The sequence below is a fragment of the Colletotrichum siamense genome, assembly GCF_013390195.1.
Source record: "Colletotrichum siamense strain Cg363 chromosome Unknown KSG_Cg363_contig01, whole genome shotgun sequence".
Classification (NCBI taxonomy): domain Eukaryota; kingdom Fungi; phylum Ascomycota; class Sordariomycetes; order Glomerellales; family Glomerellaceae; genus Colletotrichum; species Colletotrichum siamense.
Genome location: NW_023501014.1, coordinates 1,470,473 through 1,491,567, shown reverse-complemented (window position 1 = coordinate 1,491,567; position 21,095 = coordinate 1,470,473). Strand labels below are relative to the sequence as shown.

General features: G+C 50.7%; 10 protein-coding genes across 10 annotated transcripts; 5 read left to right on the top strand and 5 right to left on the bottom strand.

The window, feature by feature from the left end:
- Positions 1-299: 299 nt before the first annotated feature.
- Znf143 (Zinc finger protein 143) lies at positions 300-1,572 on the bottom strand (the record flags this gene model as incomplete). Its single annotated transcript, XM_036632224.1, has 4 exons — positions 300-1,023; positions 1,082-1,161; positions 1,248-1,439; positions 1,498-1,572. The coding sequence occupies 4 exons, from the start codon at positions 1,570-1,572 to the stop codon at positions 300-302; spliced, it is 1,071 nt and encodes a 356-aa protein (XP_036502819.1).
- A 3,543-nt stretch (positions 1,573-5,115) lies between these two features.
- DEP4-1 (FAD-dependent monooxygenase DEP4) lies at positions 5,116-6,921 on the bottom strand (the record flags this gene model as incomplete). The annotated part of the gene is made up of 2 exons (XM_036632223.1): positions 5,116-6,815; positions 6,876-6,921. 2 exons carry the CDS (start codon positions 6,919-6,921, stop codon positions 5,116-5,118), a joined length of 1,746 nt encoding a protein of 581 aa, XP_036502818.1.
- An 877-nt stretch (positions 6,922-7,798) lies between these two features.
- CGCS363_v000373 (uncharacterized protein) lies at positions 7,799-8,847 on the top strand (the record flags this gene model as incomplete). The annotated part of the gene is made up of 3 exons (XM_036632222.1): positions 7,799-8,129; positions 8,187-8,614; positions 8,674-8,847. 3 exons carry the CDS (start codon positions 7,799-7,801, stop codon positions 8,845-8,847), a joined length of 933 nt encoding a protein of 310 aa, XP_036502825.1.
- Positions 8,848-10,028: 1,181 nt separating this feature from the next.
- CGCS363_v000372 (uncharacterized protein) lies at positions 10,029-11,824 on the top strand (the record flags this gene model as incomplete). The annotated part of the gene is made up of 4 exons (XM_036632221.1): positions 10,029-10,808; positions 10,863-11,114; positions 11,178-11,737; positions 11,791-11,824. 4 exons carry the CDS (start codon positions 10,029-10,031, stop codon positions 11,822-11,824), a joined length of 1,626 nt encoding a protein of 541 aa, XP_036502824.1.
- Positions 11,825-12,345: 521 nt separating this feature from the next.
- On the bottom strand, positions 12,346-13,225 carry tropI-5 (Hydrolase tropI; the record flags this gene model as incomplete). Its single annotated transcript, XM_036632220.1, has 3 exons — positions 12,346-12,672; positions 12,734-13,115; positions 13,176-13,225. 3 exons carry the CDS (start codon positions 13,223-13,225, stop codon positions 12,346-12,348), a joined length of 759 nt encoding a protein of 252 aa, XP_036502823.1.
- Positions 13,226-13,619: 394 nt separating this feature from the next.
- Positions 13,620-14,509, top strand: SOU1-0 (Sorbose reductase SOU1; the record flags this gene model as incomplete). The annotated part of the gene is made up of 2 exons (XM_036632219.1): positions 13,620-13,997; positions 14,048-14,509. The coding sequence occupies 2 exons, from the start codon at positions 13,620-13,622 to the stop codon at positions 14,507-14,509; spliced, it is 840 nt and encodes a 279-aa protein (XP_036502822.1).
- Positions 14,510-14,648: 139 nt separating this feature from the next.
- Positions 14,649-15,181, bottom strand: CGCS363_v000369 (RutC family protein; the record flags this gene model as incomplete). The annotated part of the gene is made up of 2 exons (XM_036632218.1): positions 14,649-14,977; positions 15,070-15,181. 2 exons carry the CDS (start codon positions 15,179-15,181, stop codon positions 14,649-14,651), a joined length of 441 nt encoding a protein of 146 aa, XP_036501765.1.
- Positions 15,182-16,726: 1,545 nt separating this feature from the next.
- Positions 16,727-17,329, top strand: adhA-4 (Alcohol dehydrogenase 1; the record flags this gene model as incomplete). Its single annotated transcript, XM_036632217.1, has 2 exons — positions 16,727-17,016; positions 17,065-17,329. The coding sequence occupies 2 exons, from the start codon at positions 16,727-16,729 to the stop codon at positions 17,327-17,329; spliced, it is 555 nt and encodes a 184-aa protein (XP_036501766.1).
- Positions 17,330-17,602: 273 nt separating this feature from the next.
- CGCS363_v000367 (uncharacterized protein) lies at positions 17,603-18,523 on the top strand (the record flags this gene model as incomplete). Its single annotated transcript, XM_036632216.1, has 1 exon — positions 17,603-18,523. The coding sequence occupies one exon, from the start codon at positions 17,603-17,605 to the stop codon at positions 18,521-18,523; it is 921 nt and encodes a 306-aa protein (XP_036501767.1).
- Positions 18,524-18,887: 364 nt separating this feature from the next.
- On the bottom strand, positions 18,888-19,145 carry CGCS363_v000366 (uncharacterized protein; the record flags this gene model as incomplete). Its single annotated transcript, XM_036632215.1, has 1 exon — positions 18,888-19,145. The coding sequence occupies one exon, from the start codon at positions 19,143-19,145 to the stop codon at positions 18,888-18,890; it is 258 nt and encodes an 85-aa protein (XP_036501768.1).
- Positions 19,146-21,095: the final 1,950 nt, after the last annotated feature.

Here is a 21,095-nt window from a genome sequence, read left to right as displayed (position 1 = left end):
AGACATGCAACGACTCGTCAATCCAAACGTCCTTCTTGGATCTCGCTCGTTGTCCTCGAATGCTAATGACAGCGAGAGAAAACGTCACGTGGTTTTCGAAAACAGGATTCTAGAGCTACGAGATGCAGTTTTTGCTTGATGAATTTGTATTATTACCGTACAGTGCTATTGCGCAACGCTAGTCCCAAGGAGAGGCATACATGTCCACTCATGCTATCTTACATAATGATGAAGATTTGTCGACCCAATAATTGTTGTTGTGTATGTGAAGCAAGCAAATAGGTATTGGAGACCCGAAATCAGTGGAACAGAGCTGGATCCAAACTTGCCGAGATCCTTGGATGATAGAAATCTTGTGCATGGCACCTCCCCTCTTGCGGCCATGGCTGATAAGGATTCCAACTCAACTCATGCGGTCGCGGCATCTCGTACGGGATAGCTGGTGGAAATCCCAAGACTGGCTGTAAACCGGGCGGAGATGACATCGTTTCATGACCGTAGAATCCAGCTGTATGCCCACCCGCGATAGTGACGCATGGCGTCCATAGTTCTGGCAATGAAATAGGGTTCGAATACGAAGGCGGCGGATTGCAGTGGTGAGGAGGCCATCCAGAGCCGACTTGTTGGCTCGCGAAGTCATCAATTGGACTTGAAGCTTGCTCCGATCCCTGGGAACTGTGGGAATCATCGTAAAAGAACTGCCCGTCGGCCGTTGAGTAGTCGTAGTGGACTCTTCCATATGGTTGTCTGGACGAAGTGGCGAGAGGAGATTCTTCGAAACGTTCGGCTACTCCAGCATGATCTTCGCTATGAAGCTCAGCGGAGCTGGTGTGTCCTGCGGCCCGTAGGCTCTCCCTCGACACTGCATCAACCCCTGGTGGCATAATGACAGCAGTACTTGTAGCGGCTACTTCATCGTGGCGCGGTGGCGAGTTCCAATATTGGCCCGTGAATTCCTTAGAGTCGTCGTTGGTTCTGTGATGGAGCTTGTGGTGTTGCACCATTGCCACTTTTCGGACGAAGCTTTGGAAGAGTTAGATTTGCAAAAATCAATCTGGCGGCCCGACGGGCTTCAACTTACTGTTTCCTGCATGTAGCGACGGCGCATGTGTAAGGGCGTTTTCCTACATGTAATCGACGATGTCGAGAAAAGCTGGAAGACTTGAAAGAAGTTAATACAACTATACATACAACATGGCCGTTTGGGGCATTGTCCGCCAGGCTGCACGACGCGCAATCAAACTTACATCTGCGAACCGCTTGTCACAGCCGGGATACTGGCACTCATAGGGCTTTTCTCCAGTGTGAATTCGTAAGTGAACCGTCAGAGCACTCCTCTGGATGAAGCTTGACTCGCAGCCTGGCGCTGGGCACGGGAACGGCCGGTCGTTTGTGTGAATTCGGTAGTGTCGTTGCAAGTCGGATTTGCGCTTGAATCCCTGAAAAAAGAACATCATCAGCAGATGGCAAAGATGGCACAGTCGAGTAGGCTGGTACCTTATTGCACGTCTTCCAATCGCAGTTGAAGCGGTGAGATTGTGGTCTGTTGTCAACGAGCTCCATGATTTCCATGTCGTTGATTCAACTTTTGATAGTTAGTGCCAGAGACTCCTCCTCACATACGATTAGAGTTGAACGTACTTCTCAGAAAACCCGTTATCGCTTCGTCTAATAACGAACTTGTGAGTAAACAGTGTGGTAGGCTGACGGGCTAGTTCATCATCGAGGCGTGAAGTAGTCGGTAGAATGTTGAAACAGGCCCGATAGATGTCTCAGGAGGCATCTAGATAGGGTGGTTGGCAGTACGGATTTGGTTGAAAAGAAGAAAAGGCGGTAACGAATAGGGTCGATTCCCACCGAAAGGAGACAGATCGTCTAAAGCACTGACGAAGAGGGTTCGGCCTAGTAGCTGAACCACGTCTTACAATACAGTTGAGTGATCAAGAATGTGCCGTGGAGGCTGCTTTTATCATGGAATTCTTAGTGTCGGCGATGAATTGATTGGACCTGCAGATCTGCATTCACCAACGCATGCGGGATGGACATGAGTCCAGCATCCATGCTACATCCCGAAGCATACATCTTGGTTGCCAAGAGGAAATATGATAGAGCTTTGACCATGGGAGGCAAAACACGGCACGGAATTCTCAAATTCGGTCAACGTAGCGACAGCGTGCCTAGTAGCCTAGTTGATCGAAAGAGGGCATTCTCCACAGGAACTTGAAGTAACCCTGCCCTAGCATCCAGCTGTCACTAGGGGATCATACGCCTTCCCAGGGTGATTTGCTTCAAGGGCTTGGCTGTTGGTTCTTACTTTGTATCGTGCATGCATTCAAACATCGCGGATGCGACTCTGGCATGTTCCCCGTATTACTCATGGGTGCTTCTGAGTGGAGCGGTAGATATCATGGCCCCAAGTTTCATATTAGGGCTTACTTCACGGGTACATGTTGAGTCTCTATGGATCGCCCCTACGAGCTAGTGGATGGACTATTTGTAACTCGACATTCAGCCCCTGGCGTGATTTCCGGCGGGTTGGTATCTCGCTGTAGAAATCAGCCCTCTTTAGCCCTCCGCTCGCATCCTGAATGCCAGCTAGCGCTATGTGATAGCCGCCATGGAATGAAGCCAAGGATTTCCGGGCCTTGATTGGCAGCAATGGGAAACCTTAGGCGCAGATTCCGAAGTCAACCCGTTAGCAAAGTGAGGCGGCTCATTCGGATGCCTTAAATGGGGTGATGTCTTTCAACCCCGGCGAATCCACCCCTTGTAAGTTACCATTCCCCTTGCAGATGGCGTCTCTCGCCGCGACGGAGAATTCTGTAGAGACTTTGGACTAGAAACAGCCACATTCCGTATCTCATCACGAGTCCACAGTCTAAACATCTCGTCCAGTTCTGACTAACGGTAAGTGGGAATTCGGTGAAGCAGTCGTGTTGCTGAGGTTGGGGCCTGTGCTCAGACCTACTGTCGTGGTTAATCGCGGGATACGACACGGCACACAACGAGGTTGATGGTTCGGGGAGATTCCGCGTCCCTAGCTGAATCTCATGTAGGGTTTTCGATGCCACGTGAGATTCTCGGCTTTCAACTTCCCCATCTGGAGAAGCTTGCGAATAGAATCTTGATCTCCGGTACCTGAAGCTGCTGCTGCGAATGAGAGGACGCTCCAGAAGACGGGAGGCCAACTGTGAAGTGGCGGAGCACTCAAGGAAGATATGTCACATCTCAAGTTGACTGATGTAGGCAGCTGTTGGGCGCTGAAAACCTAATGACTGGGGGCGGCATTAAGTTGAAGTATACCCTGCCAAGCAAGCCGGCGAGTGGGACTTGAGGGGAAGGGCACCATCCATCGACGATCCCCCACTAACACCAAAGTAGAGCAAGTTCCAGGCCCAAAGAGATTCCGATGAAGACCCGTATGAACCTCGTTCCATGTCAAACAATCTTCGATCTTCATGGGGGCAAATTATGTTTCATCCGCTAACAAGGCACACTCTGCTTTCAGACTAATTTTACATGCACTTTTTCAATACGACGACGATCTGCTACGCTGTCAACCATTACGTAGACAACCCTGACGCGCTGTCAACCCAGAGGGAGACGACAACTCCAGCTGAAAAGAAGAAACACAGGTCTTAGATCCCATGTCTCAATAACAGAAAACGTTCATGAATTTTGCCCTATTTAAAGTAGGGAGAAAAAACCGTTCGCTTCCAATAAGATCTCGCCTATTGATGCATGTTTTAGCAGAAAGGTCGGCTTTGTCGGCTAATTCGTATTATTATGATGAGGGCATCATTTGGCACGCAGGGGTATGAGACAGTGACAGGGGCGGGCCAACAAATCACAGCGTAGGACGTAGATCATCAAGCGATCAGACAGACTGACCGCGAACAGGGTACGTGTGACTAGTCAGAAAGCAGGCAAGTTCCTGACCTTGCTTCAACTTGCTTTTTGGAGTTTTGATGTTTTCCTTCAACATCCGAACCCTTCCCGGCCCCCTCTCGGGCAGAACGCACACGATGACGAAGCCCAACAAGCCCTCAGTCCTGCCGTCTGCCGCCTGCCGCTTTTCAAATCCAAGATGCTGTCATATTCCGTGTTGGGGTTTCGGCGTTCATCTTGGCAATCTTCGCAAGAACCCAGCAAGCGGTGAGGGGACGTCGGCGACCTCAAAAGGAGGCCCGAGCGGCTCATGCCTTGCGATACCCACTGATAAGAATGGTAGATGGGCCATGGCCCATCGCCACGCAATTCTGCCCGTGGGCCGAGCAAGGTAGCTCTCTTAGAATGCTGCCTGCCATGACAGAGACTGTTGACGTGCTTTTCTTGCAAGGTTAAGATGCGTCGTGGCGGCTTGAGTGAAGTACGGAGGTCTGGATCTCGTGCTTGGGTTGGGTGTGGGGAGGACTCCGAAAGAGATGAGGTCTCGCGTAGGTGATGGAACTGGGTAAAATTTAGCCGTCCCTTGCTCAGCTTCGCTTGAAGCGGCAACACGGCAAGGTACTCTGCGGCGTCGTCAGGGCCCGGGGGGAAACTTACCTATCATAGCTTGATTTTCCCGAGGGTGTCGGAAGAAAAGCTGTATCACTATTTCATGTCTTTAGAAAAAGCTCGTTCAAGGTCACGTGACGTTTACAACCTGCGAAACCCGCGTACACTACTACACACATGACCATCTAGTAGAGAACCGAGCAACCCCACAGACCGTAAATCCCTGCCTAACCGCCCACCACGTCATAGGCCCTTCTGGTTGTTTGGGACCTAAATCATGAAGAAACATGGCATTGATGGTAAGCTTGTTGATCTTGCCTTAGTTGTAGGCTGCTTCGAGCCTTGCAGCTTAGCTTTCACGCGTGGCTGCATGTGGTCGAGACACCTTAGGTTGAAATAGGCTGGTCGGCATCGTGCCGACCCCGATTCTTCCAGGATGATAGTGGCTTCAAGTGTTATGATTGAAAAATGGGTATGAAGTATTTTAACTTGAACGTGAAAGTTACAATATTGAACTCCAGAAACATACAAAGGAAAAGTGCTGGAAGCAAGAGCTATAGACAATACCCCGGCAGCGCACATCAAAACACGGGACTCGGCTCATTATGTCTGACAGAATCAAACCTGCGAAATCTCAACTTCCGCCTTGCCAAGCTTCGATGAACCATTATCAGACTCATCAACGTCATGTCCAATCTTCCACTCGTCTACCAATCCTCGGAAGTCTACCGGCAAGTAAGGTGAGGTAAGCTCCTGGAAACCGCTAGACTTGCGATGTGTTTCCAAACCAAGATCCTTCATCAGCATGTTGACATAAGGCAGACCCTCAAAGACGAAATCGGGGAGGCTATTGCCATAGCCACATGCTCCGAAGCGCCACTTGCCCCACTGGGTATGGAGCATGATCTCATCCGTAATCTTTTGCTCCGTAATTGGCTCACGGTCCAGCTTGCCGCTGAGGTATGCCGCAATCCAGTGTCCCTGGATCGTCGCGCACACAGAGGTGCTTACTGTGGAGATCATGCCGGCGAAGGCGAGGTTGCGCTTGGACATCATCGTGGACGGAACCATGAAGCGGTAGTAGCGCAAGGGGTTGGCCTCCTTGGGCTGAAAGCTGAGCTTTGGCTGTGCGGCGAGTCGGGGATACAAGGACAGAACCTTGGCATCAGCGTCCTGATCGAGCTCCCGCTTCTCGCTGGGAGTGACAGCGAGACCGAACTTTTCCTCTCCGAGCCCGGCGAACTTGATGGTTGACTCCTTCTTCCAGCCCGTGGAACAGATGATGGCTTCGGCATCTAGCTGTTCTCCAGATGCGAGGATGACACGGTGAGGCTCCAAACGGTCAATGTTGTCGATGTGAACTCGAATTTTGCCTTCTTTGACGAGATCGAAAAGGCTGCTGTCGTAGTTGAGAATACTGAGACCGCTACCGATCCAGAAAGCAGAGTGCCATGGCTTGAGCTTTGCCAGCTCGGGGTGAGAGTCGTAGGCATTTGCTGAGAGAACATCGCCGCTCAAGACCTTCCAGAAGGAGTCCACAATGAATCGTCCGACAGCAGTTCCGTGGAGGAAGTTTCTAACGCCGCCGTAGCCATCCTCAAAACCCCAAGGGCAGGGGCTGAACCAAGACATACATCGAACGTTGAGAAGCTGGTCCAAACGCTTCTTGAGCGGTGTGACGAAAGGAGGCGCGATCCAAACGGGGCCATGACCGTTGGGACGGACAATCAAGTCTACCGTCGTGCCATCCTGAACCAAGGCGTAAGCGACGTCGAACGCGGACTTGGCTCCGCCAACGACTACGGCGTTCTTGATGTCCTTCAGCTCTGGGGCCTTCTTGCAGAAGTCTTTGGCGTGGAAGAGAGGCCCTCCAAAATTCTCAGAGTTCTCGTATGAAGGAATATTAGGTGTTGAGGTCAAACCAGTGGCCAGGATCAACTTCTCAGTCTCGATCGTGCGGGCTCCGCCAGCAGAGGTCACGGACAACCTCCAGCCATCGTCCCCGAGGCGCTCAACCAAGTCCACGGAGGTATTGAATTGGATTCGATCGAAGAAGCCAAAGTGTTTGGCAAAGTCGGTAAGATAGCGATGGAGGATTGCGCCTGGGATATGGTTGTTCGGCTTCACACCGTAGACTTCTTCGGACATGGGAAAGTCGGGGTATTCGTAGGTGCCGATCATGTTGTTGGACTTCAAGCCGGGGTACAGTCTGTTCTTTGACCATGTCCCACCGCAAGACTCGGCTGTTTCGAGGACGGCGAGGTTCGCAGTAGGGTTGAGTTGGCTGTAAGCCTTTGCGGCTGCCAGCCCGAACCAGCCTACAAGTGCATGTTAGTCATTGTCCAATTACTTCCTGATTAAAAGTTCGAACAGCTTACCGGCGCCAACGACAATGGCGTCATACGACTCCGTTTTGGTCGTCATAGTTGTAGGTTGACAAAGAATGTAGTTGGCTTATACCAAGGAAACGAAGTTGCTGCCAAAATGCTGATGTCTTCAGTCCTGGTGGTTGTGACAAGTAAGGAGAGTCATCTGAAAGCAGACTGGTGTGTGCGCGATGACGACTTGTTATTTCAAATCGTTGTTCCAACGTCCTCCAAAGGATGGCTGCACGGCAATATTGGATTCGGCAATGGAGCCAACACGGGGTTACACGCAAGTCAGACACCCTGTACTGCAATTTCCATAGAGCAGGCTCACAGTGACATTGACAGTGGCATCTTCCCACCCGGCACAGGAACGGTTGTTCCGAAAGCTGATCTATTCTTAAAACACCTTCCGGTTGGCTTATCGTAATGCCATCAACTCATTACAGGGATGCATCCGCGTTGAAGAGGGCAGGGGACTTCGTGGGGTAGACCAACGATGGGCTGAGTTTCGCTGCAAGTGTTCATCCTAAGAAACACATCGTACGGTAGATGACCATCCATTCGTGATGCTGAAGTCCCCTAATTGCATAGTATGGTGACTATGGGCTTGGGTGTGGTCGTGTGGGGAACGGACCTTATCACGGAACTTCCGATCGGAACGGAACGGACCCCGGTCCTATGCGTCTCGCAGCCACTCCGGATGTAGCTGCGACGACTACCCATGGGGGTTCAATGGGAGCTATGCCAAACACAAAACTTTGCCCGTGTATGCTCCTCGGAACATCCTTAATTCAGGTTGTAAAGGAGTCTTTGACACGTAGATAAGATAATTTGCATTTGCTTGATAGCTACTAGATAAGAGCAACAGTTTGACAATTGTAATCAAGGTTCTACCACCAAATTGTCAATAAAGAAATCGAATAGATTCAAACATGTACGCAGACATCAGCAAACCTCCGGCGCCGCTGCCGCAAGCGCGGCCACAGCAGCTTCGTGAAGGCATCACCCTACTGCCACCACTCTCACGGCGAGGCCATGGACCCGGCCTCATAATTCTGCAGCAAGACTCCTCCAAGCACCTGGACATCATCGATGGCGTTCCATCGGCACTTGTAAAATGGGCCGAAGAAGGTTATGTGGTGGTCGGTATTCAAGCGCAGGCAATCTCCCATGGCGGCGATGTTCCAGAAGTCATGAGATACGCTCTTGAGGCGATGCAGAGTTGCGACAAGTTGGAATCGCAGAGTCGTTTTGGAATCATTGGTGAGCTCCAACAATGGCCACCGCACCAGGTGAAAAACTAAGTCGATTGGCTAATAGCATACGATTCAACGCTGTGGAATGCGGTTGCGGATGTCTTGGGCAACTTTCCCAGCATCGTCGGCGGTGTCGTGTACGCCAATTCGTCAAATGAAGAAGACCTGAGAAAGGCTGAAATTCCTGTACAGCGTCATGTGGCAGGGCAGCCTACATCTGCAACGGGCAAGGCGGCTGGTGTCACAACTTACAGATATGCGAAAGCGAAGTCCTTTCGCTTTGCAACGCCATTCCAAGATGACTTCGACTATTGGGCAGAGTCGCTGTCGCATACAAGGAACTTGACATTTCTCAAGCCACTCATGAACGGCCCATATTTCGACCTCGAAAGTATCTGGGACGAACACACATACTACGAGTTTGCGGATCGCTCGGTTGAGCATACTATGAGTACCATGGTTGATCAACCTTATGTGAATCATGTGCCTACTGTAAGTAAATACGCCGCACACGCTATGCATGGACCCAAACAGTTGACCAAAGCACGCAGTTGACTGGTGGGATTGGACGCGCGCCCTTGACTCAATTCTACCGGAACAACTTCATCTTCAGCAACTCGGATGACACGGAACTGGAGCTCATTAGCCGAACAATTGGCATCGACCGCATTGTTGACGAATTCATCTACAAGTTCACGCATAACAAAATCGTGGATTGGCTGTAAGTGATCATCTGTGACTAGGGTTTATCTAACGCGATGTGGGCGCTAAACAAAGCTTGTGTCTAGCGTCCCCGGAATTCCACCCACATTCAAGTATGTGGAGGTCCCATTCACAGCCGTGGTAAATATCCGCGGGGACCGGCTCTATCATGAACATATTTCATGGGATCAAGGAACTGTTCTCGTGCAAATGGACTTGATGCCTGAATACCTTCCCTTTCCTCATGCTGTCGAGGGCCAACCGCCTGGCACGGCCTTGGAGTACAGAGTGCCTGTGACGGGAGCTGAAACCGCCGCGAAGATGAGGGACCGGAATTCGGTAGCTTCAAATAGCATGTTCAGCTACCAGGTACGCAAAAGATAGAGGGGAGGCATCGGGTAGTGCACCATTAGCTGAGGAGGTACCCGGCCGACAATTGATTTAGCCCTTTCGGACAAGGGTCAAGCATGTTTCCCCCGCATTCTCAGCATGATAAGGCCCTCTATCAGGATAAGGAGAAACCTTCGTAGAAACCGCCTTGACCCTTATCTGCACCCCGGAAAGGGGTTCCCGGCAGCCGGTGCGGGTCTGGGGAATGGTCGCCGTCCAATGTTCGCCTTCGAAAAGATAACGCCCCATACCCAGCTACGTGTTTCTCGTCATTTTGCATGCGTGGTCATCTGCCCTGTCTTTGTGATCTTTCCAACGTCGATTTGTGCGACCTGCATACCGATGCAGCTGTGACTTCATACATTGCCAATCTTTCTTGTCCAACGTAGACCTTCAAGCACCGCGCTCTTCCTATTGACGATACCGCCCGGATCCCGATAAGACCAGAACGAGGACACAATAAATGTCGCAGATAAGGGAGGCACGCGTGGCAAAGCGGCCAGGCAACTCGAACGGAGAGCCGGGCAAGCGACGAGCACCCTATGCTTTGCGGGCCTGCGATGCCTGTCGCCGGCGCAAGGGCAAATGCGATGGTCGTCAACCATGCAAATATTGCGCTGGTCGCGATCAGGCGTGCAGTTACGATAGCTTCCTTGGAACAGAGGAGTGGCCCCAAGCAATCGTCGAAACGATCCAACGCCAGGAGAAGCGAAACAGCTCCTCTCCTTCTTCATCATGGTTTGTCACAACTACCATATTCTCCATCGCTTCCGCTGACTGTAGCGGCACGTCTAGTAACAACCAAGACGCAATTATGGAGATCCTCTCCAGTCTTCAAGGCCAGCTGAACAGCCTAGCGTCTCGAGTTCAAACATCGAGCCAGAGCCCACCCGAACCTACCTTTGAGGCGACCGATTGCAATAACGAAGACTTCCTGTCAACTCTTATGAACGATGCGACCGCTATTGGGGACTACGTGGGCGCAATCGAGCAGAATTGGCAAAACCCGCCCCGGCCGATATACGGATTGCCTAGCCCAGATAATAGCCTCAATGCATCATCGCAATCGCAATCGCAAGCCGAACCACCGAGGGGCAGCTTTTCTGCCACGCAATCACGGCACCCACCACATCTGAACGTTACCTCAGATATCGAGTTCAATGAAGTAGTCTTTACACAAGACAAAGCTTCTGCCGGCCAGACCCAAACACCAGCCTGCGATGCCTCAGCTCTTCTCAAGTTCCGAGGGCTGATGAGTCTAAAAGATGCCAGGAGACTATTAGGCGTCTACCAGGAAGTGATCGGCGATCTTCACCCAATTGTCGACATTGATGAAGTCCAGACGCGCGCTCGTAATTGCTATACCGATGGAGACTCCACGACGTGGGAGTTCTTCACCGAACCCGTCGAGGTCGCTTCCGAAGACGACCTGTTGATTCTGAATCTGGCTTTGTTGATAGGACTTCATGCCGATGCGACACCGTCAAAACACGAAAGTGAATCCATTATCCGAGAGAGTATCCAGCCCGCTATCAGCAGTAAACTTGCCGCCCCGAGGTCTACTATGAATGGGGTTATAATAGTCTTGCTCAAGGTAATTAGACGATTGCGATTTCCCATATGGCATTATTTCTCACAATTGGGCCAGGGCGCTTATGATTTCTTCAACGATACGCCGCAATCTGCATGGCGCATGTGTGGAACTGCAGGGCGCATGTTGATGGAACTCGGGTTCCACAACGGCGTAATGTCGGAAGACATGCTCGATTCACGGGCTCAACGTACAGAAGTATGGGCTCTCATGTCGAGCATCGTCATTCTCGACCGCCAATGGAGTGCTGCCGCAGGCCTCCCGAGAAATTTCCAGGAGAGCGCTTTCGGGCCCATCAATACTTCTTCTGTAAGGCCACTTGCGACACCATCTCAGAGTCGGAACACAACCTTGCTGACATCGTGCTACTAGATTAAACTTCCATATCTCGAGGCCATGCTCACATTCATCAAGCTCAGCGACAAGTTCAGTGATCCTATCTCGCAAGCGACAAAGTCACAACGATACGACGATGAGGAAGCGTTCGAAGTCATGAACTTCCGAATCGAACAATGGCGGAAGAGAGCGGTTGCGGACCCGTCCATAATTCAGCTGTGGCATAGCAATCCCCTAAGCCAGCCTCCAACCTGGAAAATTCTCTTGAATCTTCGGGCCGAGTCTGTTCGAAGTCTCCTATTCAAACCACATTTCTTCTCAAAAGCCGACGTACAAACCAGCAAGCAGTACCTCCGACCCGCCATTGAAGTGTTATTCGACGTTTGCAACGTTCTTTACAATCTGAACACGACAACAGACATTTACCGCAAACAACAACCGTTCTATCAGCCCCTTCTCGCATCCGCATCCGGGCTGGGCTTCGTGCTTACATCATTCCTTGAACACAACAGGTCAGCTGTGTTGGCTACTCTCTCTACGGAGGTTGCTGGAGCTATGGGCCGAAGCTACGAGATGGCTGTCGCCCTGGCAACTGGGTATGCGAAGATCTCAAGAGCATCCCAGGGGTTAGCTGAGAAGTTATCTGAAGTTCGAGAAAGTCTAACCGGCTTGGGGATGCTTGAGAGACCAAGAAATTGCCGGACAGGTTCGCAGGTGGCTCAGTTCAGCACGGATCATCCATCACGTCTTGGTGCCGATGTGGCTGTGGAGTCTGAAGTTGCAGGCACGTTGGCTGGGATTTCAAGTGTTAATAATACGGAATCCGGGTGGGATGGGTTGTTGGGGATTGATTGGACAACCGGCGGTGAGGCGAGCACAGTACTGTCAGAGAGTATATTTTAGTTCCAGTGACAAATGGTCATGATTGATACCCACTCATTTTCCAGATCCTCCGCTAGTCCCTTTTGCTTTGACAAGTGCTTGACTGCAAAAGATAATACAAGGAACAAATGAGAAGTGCACACCTGAGTTGCACGGCCGCATAAAGACTCTTGAGTGTAGAACAATAATCCAAGGTTGTAGTACGGACTCCCCTACATTCAATGCATCCTTGATGATTGATTATAAACGCCTAGTCTATGTTTAGGTTCACTTATATACAATTATGCAATCAGTTGTTGCATCTCGACAAGACTATGAAGGTCTAGTTGGTCTTGAAGTATCTGTCAAACCAAGTAATCGCCTGGTAAAAGGCCTGCTCCTTTGCAAACCGCTGCTTCTCATCCTTCACGTCACCACGAACAGAGAAACCATGGGAGACTCCAGAGAACAGATTAATCTGGTAGTCCTTTCCTGTCTTCGCCAGTATCGCTTCACTTTCGTGGCGCTTCTCTGCGGGGAATATTTCGTCGAACTCAGCCGCAGCAATGGACAACGGCCCAGTAATGGCAGCCAGCTCATCTGAGTCCACAAATGAGGGGTGAGCAATGAAACCACACTGAATGCCGCTTTGGTAATGGCGCACAGCGTACTGAAGTCTCTTTTAGCAACCCGTGACTGACAACGGCAGTGCTATAAGACTAGGAACTCACTTTTGCGCCGAAGCAGTACCCTGCTGCCCCAATCTTTTCAATGCCCATGCCTTTCAGATACTTGATTGCGGCCTGGACTATCGGGTCAATGGTCTCCGTCGTATGCGGATTCTGGCCGTCGGATCCTTCTTGCAGCCACTTCATGATATCGAAGTCCGCAGGCATATTTAACGGACAGGGATCACGGTTGAAAGTGTCGAGAACAAGACAGACGTAGCCATGGCGTGCAAACTCATCAGCCATGAGCTTGCTGTTCTGCCATATGCCGATGATGTCCGGCAGATACAGTACTGCTCGCGCGGGCGTCTGCTGAGATGTTGGTATCGCCAGATACGCTTCGATGTTGCCGTCAATTTGGATCAGGCTACCCTCAGGGGTACCTCTGCGATATGTTAGATTCGATTTTAATCTACAAAATATGGCCTCATGTGTGAATGCGTACTCGTGTAGTTTGCCGGCTGTGCAGCATGCAGCGGGCGCATGGGATGCCATGATTGGTGACGATAACAGAGCCTTTCAGCAACTTCAATGCTGTAATGCGTCCATGATCAAATCAGAAACATTCCACGCGACTGATTATCTTATCTTGTTTACTCTCTTGGTGTTGTCGACCTATCTCGGTCATCGTCGCATTGTGATGCGGGACAGATCTGACAGCTTCGGAGCTTCCGTAGCCCCCCCGGCAGCGGGGCCGGGACCCACTTTCCGAAGGTCGGAACTAGTTCCTGAACCATAACCCCAAAAACCACGATAAGAAACAGAGCGCATTTGTGACGTCGAAAGGCATTTGGCCATGTCTCTCGTTTTCTCTTACCAGGAACACTCATCCAATACAGTATTCTACCACATCCAACCAGCATATCTCACGCCCCCGACAACCCCCAAGATGCCTCCTTCTGACCCCCTTGACGATGTGCGGCCGATGTTTGAGCTGCGCGGTCGCAATTACATCGTGACCGGTGGAGCGCAGGGCATTGGATTTGCCTGCACTCGCGCCATCTGTGAGATGGGCGGTAATGTGGCGGTGCTTGATATCCAGGAGAAGCCAGTTGAAGAGTTTGGCTCTTTGACCGCAAAGTTCTCTACCAAAGCTATCTACATCCAGACCGACGTCACATCTCAGGAGAGTATTAAGGCTGCCTTTGATAAGGCGTTGAGTGAGTTTGGCACCATCGATGGCTGCGTGCCGGCTGCTGGTATCGCCATTGATAAGCCGTTCCTTGAGCAAACTTGGGATGAGTTCAATCGCATTCAAGAAATCAACGTTAGTCACTACTTCGGCGTGAGAATTATCATCGCTAATACTTTCAACAGGTTCGTGGAACTTTCTTCGTAGCTCAGCTCGTGGCAGCGCAATTGGTGAAGCAGGGCACTGGAGGTAGCATGGTCCTCCTGGCCTCTCAGTCTGCGCACATCGGTCTGCCTGGCTACCGCATGGCGGCATATAACGCCTCAAAAGGAGCGGTGTTCATGCTGTCTAAGGCGTTGGCTGTTGAGTTGGCACCCCACCAGATTCGCGTCAACACCATCTCCCCCGGGTTTGTCGACTCGGAAATGACGCGCAAGGTACGAGAGCTGAAAAGCGAGCGAGAAGGAGAGCAGATGTGGCTGGCGCCTCCGAACCAGCGTCTGAGCACGCAAAATGACTTGACGGGCGCTGTGATCTATCTTCTCAGTGACGCCGCGAGACACACCACAGCAACTGATATTGCTATCACTGGTGGCTTGCACGCAGGAACCATAGATGGGCTGATCAGCTACGAGACCAAGCAGTAATCCACCGCATTTTCAACCCGGATTTGAGAGCAAAAGTTATAAAAGTAAAATATATCAATTGTCCTTCCACATGACGATGTTGTATTCTGACCAATGTCTCGACGTTTCAGCCTCTTTGTTCAAAAATAGTGATCATCCTTCAAGCTTGTTCCTTTGCTTTTGCTGCCGCAGCCCCTTCAGGGTCGTGAGCTACGACCTCAATTTCGACCTGCATGCCATCCGACCCTAATCTCGTGACCCCCACGCAAGTCCAAAGCGCCTTATGGTTCGGCATCCATTTTTTGAAGTTCCTGACCATTGCCGCCTGTGCCTCATCGGTGAGGTGAATGTGGTATGACCTCACGATGAAGACTTGCTCCCAGCCCTTCCCGCCAGCATCTCTCAAGACAAACTCGACGTTTTCGAATGCTTGGTCAATGTGCTCGTCGATATCCCTAGAATGTTTGCCAGTGACTCTGTCGTGGCCACCTTGTGAAGTGAGTTAAAAGATATCTCGCGGTTTCGTGGCAAACGAGGTTGGATTTAAGAGATGCAGAACGAAGCAAAAGTGAGCGAAGTACCTTGACCAGAAATGAAGATTTGATTTTCCATGCGCACAGCTTGATTGTACGCATGTGACTTGAGGTTGTCTGAACCGAAGCCTTGGTAGGTGTAGTAGGTCAAGTGAGACATCTTGATTGGCCGTGAAAATTGATGAGATGCGACTGTACTTGTTTGCCTAGAATGATTGACGAATATTTCATCAAGCGGACATTTGCTTATATTCTGGCTAGTCACTACTCGTAGTGTCTGACTGACGTAGCACTCTGGTAGTGACCACGGCGGAATTTATGTTCCTCAGCATTCATGTTGCAGAGGTACCACTCAAAACAGTCCAGATTATTCATCATCGTCTAAAAGCGAAGTGTCTTGAGTTGACATGCTTAGATGGCCCGATGGTTGACGATTTGTTTCCTGCCCTGCTCAGATTTGGCAAGTCTTAGAATGGAAAGTTGCCAAATTAGGTTATGCGGAGACATTGGCGGCTTGTAGGCTTACCATTGGATCTTTCTATTGGGGCGATCCCGACCCTCCGACGCTTTTAATGCATACACCAGAGACCTTGGATATGCACGTGCGGAAAACATATCGCGAACCTCCACATGAACACTCGACTGTTATCAGATTTCAATCGTGAATTTGTGCTTGGAGCGCCGATACCGGGAGAGATGCCGGTCGGTGCCGGAAATACAGGGACCTGCCGTTGATAAGGCAGTGGGAGGAATATGTATTCCGCTTCGTCAATTGTCGCAATATTCTTGTAAGGGTACTCTCCAAACTATGGGATCTCGGGCAAAGGCCATTCAATTATCGTTTAGACTCCTGGCACTCAGATGCTTAGGCAGCTCGAACATCAGAAGCTAACATTGTTGCCTTTAGCTGATGGACAAGCAAGACCGCAACGATGACGATAGAATCTCATGGAGAGAAGCTTCAGCTGTCAGAGAAAGTGTCATCCAGTGGCATTTCGATAGCATCTCGGCCTGAGCTCTTGGATGATAGCCCTTTATCACAGTCTCCGTACACTTTGCGTGGCATCAGTATACCCTCAGTGCAGACAGCAATCGTTACGCCAAAGTTGGGCCCGAGCCTCAACCAAGAGATCCAATCAATCCCCGTGAGACCCCCAGGGCCTGGCGAAGTTGTTGTCAAAATAGCTTGGACAGGCATTTGCGGCAGCGTAAGCGGTCTTCTTGGGATCCAAGTGAGCGAATTGCTAAAGCAACACATTCACAGCATGTTCTGTTCTCACTCGGCCCTGGAGACGGCCTCCGGGGACCAAACCATATCGCTGGCCACGAAGGTATCGGGCACGCAGTCATGAGCTTCGATCGATCACTTCTAGGCAAACCAGTTGCGGCGAGATATCTGGCCTCCTACTGCCGATCTTGCTACTATTGTTCGCACGGCATCCCCGAATCCTGTCAGGCGCAGACAACCTTTCCTCGCCACCACAGCGGCACGTTTCAGCAATACCTAACAGTACCTTATACTTCCCTCATGCCGCTGCCAAATTTCGTCTTCGATGAAGGGATGGGTATCCGTCCTGGGATGTACACCACCACTCTATGTTCCGGGGCCGCGGCACTCAGGGCTTTGAAGTCTGCGAATCCTTCTCCGGGCGACGTGGTCATTGTCAGTGGGGTTTGCGGCGGGATTGGACATCTAGCCGGAATGATGGCCCGCAATATTTTCAAAGCTAAAGTCATTGGTATCGATCTGGCTTGGAAGGCTGAAGCGTTGGGCTCGAGAGCTGCCGATACCTTTGACGAATTCATTGCCGCCCCCGACCAGGCGACTGACTGGGACGAGTTCCAAAGAAGCATTTCCGACGCTTGCCAAAGACTACGTAATGCCAAAGAGGCTCGGCGGAACGCCGAATATCTCGTTGTTACATCAGGTTGCGAAACGGCTTTCGAAGGCCTGATCGATTACGTTTGCGATGGAGGCTCAGTCATATGCGTCGGGTAAGACACTACTCACCAATATGCATGTGAAGCTCTAACTGTGGCCAGGGTTCCGAAATCAAGAGGAAATTTGATCATACCCTTGGCTTTGATGGTGGAACGTTCGATTAGATTCCAGGGTCTCCTGATGGGTGGATGGGATGAGAGTTATGAGGTTATGGAGTACATCAAACAGGGAAAGCTACGGCCGCTTGTGGTAGAAGCCTGCCTGGAGGAAGTTCCGTCTCGAATGAAGGCCTTTCAAGACCATCTTAATATCGGGAAGGTCGTTGTCAGGATGGACGATTCAATTTGGCAAGAACGTCTTGTTTGATTTTCCCAAGGCGCAGCATTCTTCACCGCTGCGTATCGACGACTGTGCCGCCGTTCTGACCACCAGCTCCACCAACAGCCGACGGTCAACCCGCTCTGGAGGTGTGCTGCCTAGTAAAGGCGGGGCGGGACGTTCGGATAGGTAGCACTCGTGAACGGTCTCTTATGCCCGTCAAGCACGTTTTCCTTTTCTTATAAAATCTCTCTTAACCACCTTAGGAAGCGAGTTGAACTTTCCATCGAAATTGCCCATTACTCAGAGACCTTTCACACAATGTGCCAGTTCTGTCCCCGACCCGGGGACGACGACTATCCGTTGGAGACACAGGATCCGCAGCATTATCTTTACGTCAATGAAGAAGAAGGAATCTACGACCATTCCGAAGGTGTGGAAGCGGGATACTGCTGCAATCCATTTCCACCAAAGACCGTCGTCCACTCTGCACCCAGCCACGACGGCGCCCCAACCTTCGCTGCGTACTCAATCTTTGAACACACCCCAGAAAACTCCGAAACCTCAGTCCGACCTCTGCGTCCTCCGTTGGGCATCGCCATTTACGACACGACTCAGAACGCTCGCCCTGCCCGCAGCGCTCGCCTCGCACGCGCTATCTTTGATCGTACCTCTCGGTATCGCCAATTCCGAGATTCCAGACCAGACCGAATTGAAGTCATCACACTGCCCTTATCTCCATCATTAACCGACGCTGAACGTGCGGAAATTTGCGTACGCCACCATGAGAAGGAGGTCCGCGGCCGTATGTTGATGCTTAACTATGGTGAGGCAGTATCTTGGTTTCTGCCTGGACCTATCATGGAATGGCAGTACGCGCGGAAGATCTTTGCCGTTAACCGCTTGGACGATAACGGCGATAATGAGGTCGAGGTGGCCGCTTGGGAGGAGTCGTTGAACAAGGCAGAGTCGGATGTTGAGTACAAAGCTCGCAGGAACCCCAAGGCAAGCCCTGGCAGCTTTCTTACTATCAAGTGGCAACCCCGTAAGGATGCATGGCCCTTCCGCTTAGGTAGCGCTTTTGACCCCAAAAGGGATAGGGAGATGGTAGAGTACTGTTATGGACTAGAGGCTTTGGGGCATGCGTTGATGGAGGTGACAGTTGCGAATTCCACTTTTTACAGCCACTTCGTAGGTGAAGGCGTTCTTGATTTCCTACTGAAGAAGGCTAGGCTGGAATGACGACTGTGGAATTTTGGGGAATCAATAGTCAAATTTCCGAATTAGTTCTGAAAGTGCTTCTGCGATTCAGATCGCTATTGCTCAACTCCTCTATATCGTAGAGACGTAGTGAGAACGTTGTTGACGAGTGCAATCACAAAGGCGATGAGGGCATGAAGTATGAACAGCGAGAATCGATGCCCTGTCATTGGAGATCAGTCTGGCGCAGCCCAGCTGTCATGTATCACGTTGAAATGAGTTTGCTTGTTTAAATCGCATCTCTTTCGCTAGCCCATACCAACTATACGCGAACACACACCAGTGCAGTCCTTCCAGCTTTTGAGGCGGACGAGCATCTAAAGTTAACGTCTCTTACAGCATGATCTCAGCCTTTCGAGGTGCCAGCTATCCAAATTCCGGAACTGACGGAGGTCTTCACATAATACGGTATACGGTGACCCCACCCTCTGCAGCTCCATCTTCTGTCATCTGGATATATGCTCCTTGAGGCGAGCTTCCGCCGGCGGGGCATTCCATTGGTTCTTGAATTTGGTAGGTGGAGGCGTTCCAAAAATGGCGTTTCGGGCTCCGGTGCAGTAGGTGTTTGTGATAGCCTGTCGGCATGGGTTTGGACAGCTCTCATCACACACCTGCGGTAGGGCGGATGCAACTGATATCGTGGAGAGAAGTATGAAAGAGGTACGCACTGTGTAGTGTAAAGGTTCTTTGAAGTATCAAAATATTGATTAAGCAAATAGAAAGGAAATTTGCTAGTTTAAAGGTGTCGTCTGAGCTTAATGTGTACCAAACGGGTGGTAGAAAAGAACGAGGGAGTTGCAGGCAAATATCCGTCGGCATTCTTTTAGATAGAAAGGGAAAAATGGAGCGCTAGATTGCTCATCATGTCTAGAACCTGAATAATCCGCCAAGGCTTCAACGGATGCTCATTGTGTCACGGAGGTCGATCAATACCATGGCTGTGCATGTCCGAATTAGCACACCTTCACTTCAACCCGCGAAACCGCAGTTATGGGCGGAATAAGCGTAACATTCTGAGTCGATTTTTATCCCGCGATGATGAGGCCGTGGGCGGAAAGGAGTTAGGAAGTCTATTCGCGATGAAACACACAGCCCTGTTCATTAGCACAGGTGCTGTTTTCTGACATGCATCTGCTTAGGTAGGTATTAATTCTACATGCGCCTTCTGTAGACGCGTGATGGATTAGACATATGGCTCAAGCCTTGGGTCCCAGTGGCTAACGATTCGCCGAGGACAGGCAGCCTGCGTCGAGGTGAGACGGGTGAGTTTACTGAGACTTAGCTAGAAGGACTGTGGGGTGCTCAATCTCCGCAGGAATGTTGCTCTCGTGTCTTAATTTATGATCTGCAACAGCTGAGGCAAGGCGTCTTCAGGGCGCAAAGCTGCCAGATGCATCATTCATGCCATGACTCGAAGAATCTGCCCTGTGTGTCAAATAAGAGCTGCCAAGAAACACCTACTCACCCAGCACGCACGGTATGTTGCTGGCAGAGGCATCAGGGGCTTTCGGTGAGCATCGAGTCGGGCAGTGAACTAGCTGATAATTTGCATGCCAATTTGTATTCAAAGGTGGCCAGAGGAATGTATCTTCACATCACTCGCTTATTTTCTTATATCTTTCATCACATCAAACATCTCGATCTCAACAAAAGATGCAGCTCGCTATCCTCTCAATCACGAACCTCTTGCTCTGTCTCCTTCCGGCAGTCACCGCCCTGACAGATAGTTGCATATCAAGCTCAATCTCCACGGAAGTAGACAGGGAGCATAGTACCACTGTGAACTTTAACGAAACAACCAATACATACACCGCGTCTGTTCCCCCCGGCAGTATGACTCTCATCCGCCCGGCTCTGAACATCACCAACAACGGGGGATACAAGCGACTATTCTGCCTCGCAAGCGAACCTTCAAGGCCCCAAGCGGTCAGTTGCTTTGCGCTGTCACCGCAGTCGGCGTGCAAAGTGCCCGATTATTATGGAGAGCCTTTCAGGCTCGATACATATCGTCGATGAAGAGGAGTCGATTGAGGGCTTCCGGTGGTGGCGTCCGGCATCTGATGCTATTGTCTTTATTAGACCCGAAAGAAAAAGGCCCTGTAGCTTGAATGACCTTATTACTTATGATCAGAGAGCGGGGTCTTGAAAGCCCTTCACGTCTAAGAAGAGTATTGCCAAGACAATCATCCATTGCCCGCGTGGAAGGATGGGTTGCATGACGATTAAACAACTTTGCGTAATCGAGTACTAGAGATCTTGAAATTGATCATACATTGGAATTCAGACGCCATTCAATTTGCAAGAATAATTGTATGAAAACATAGACAGGGAAAATTGACCGCAGACTACCTTGGACATCAGATTTGACGGACATTGTTCAAGCAAACTTTGCGACGTCTCCTCGCCTTCGGACAGGCGCCGAAAGAACTCGAGGTCAGCTGTCCTATTGTCGTCCATGAAATGACGGTGTAATAGAAGGCAAAGCCTCTGCAGTGCATTTAAAGACTCTGTTTCATGTTCTTACCTGTTTCAACTTTGGTCTCTTTGATAGGTC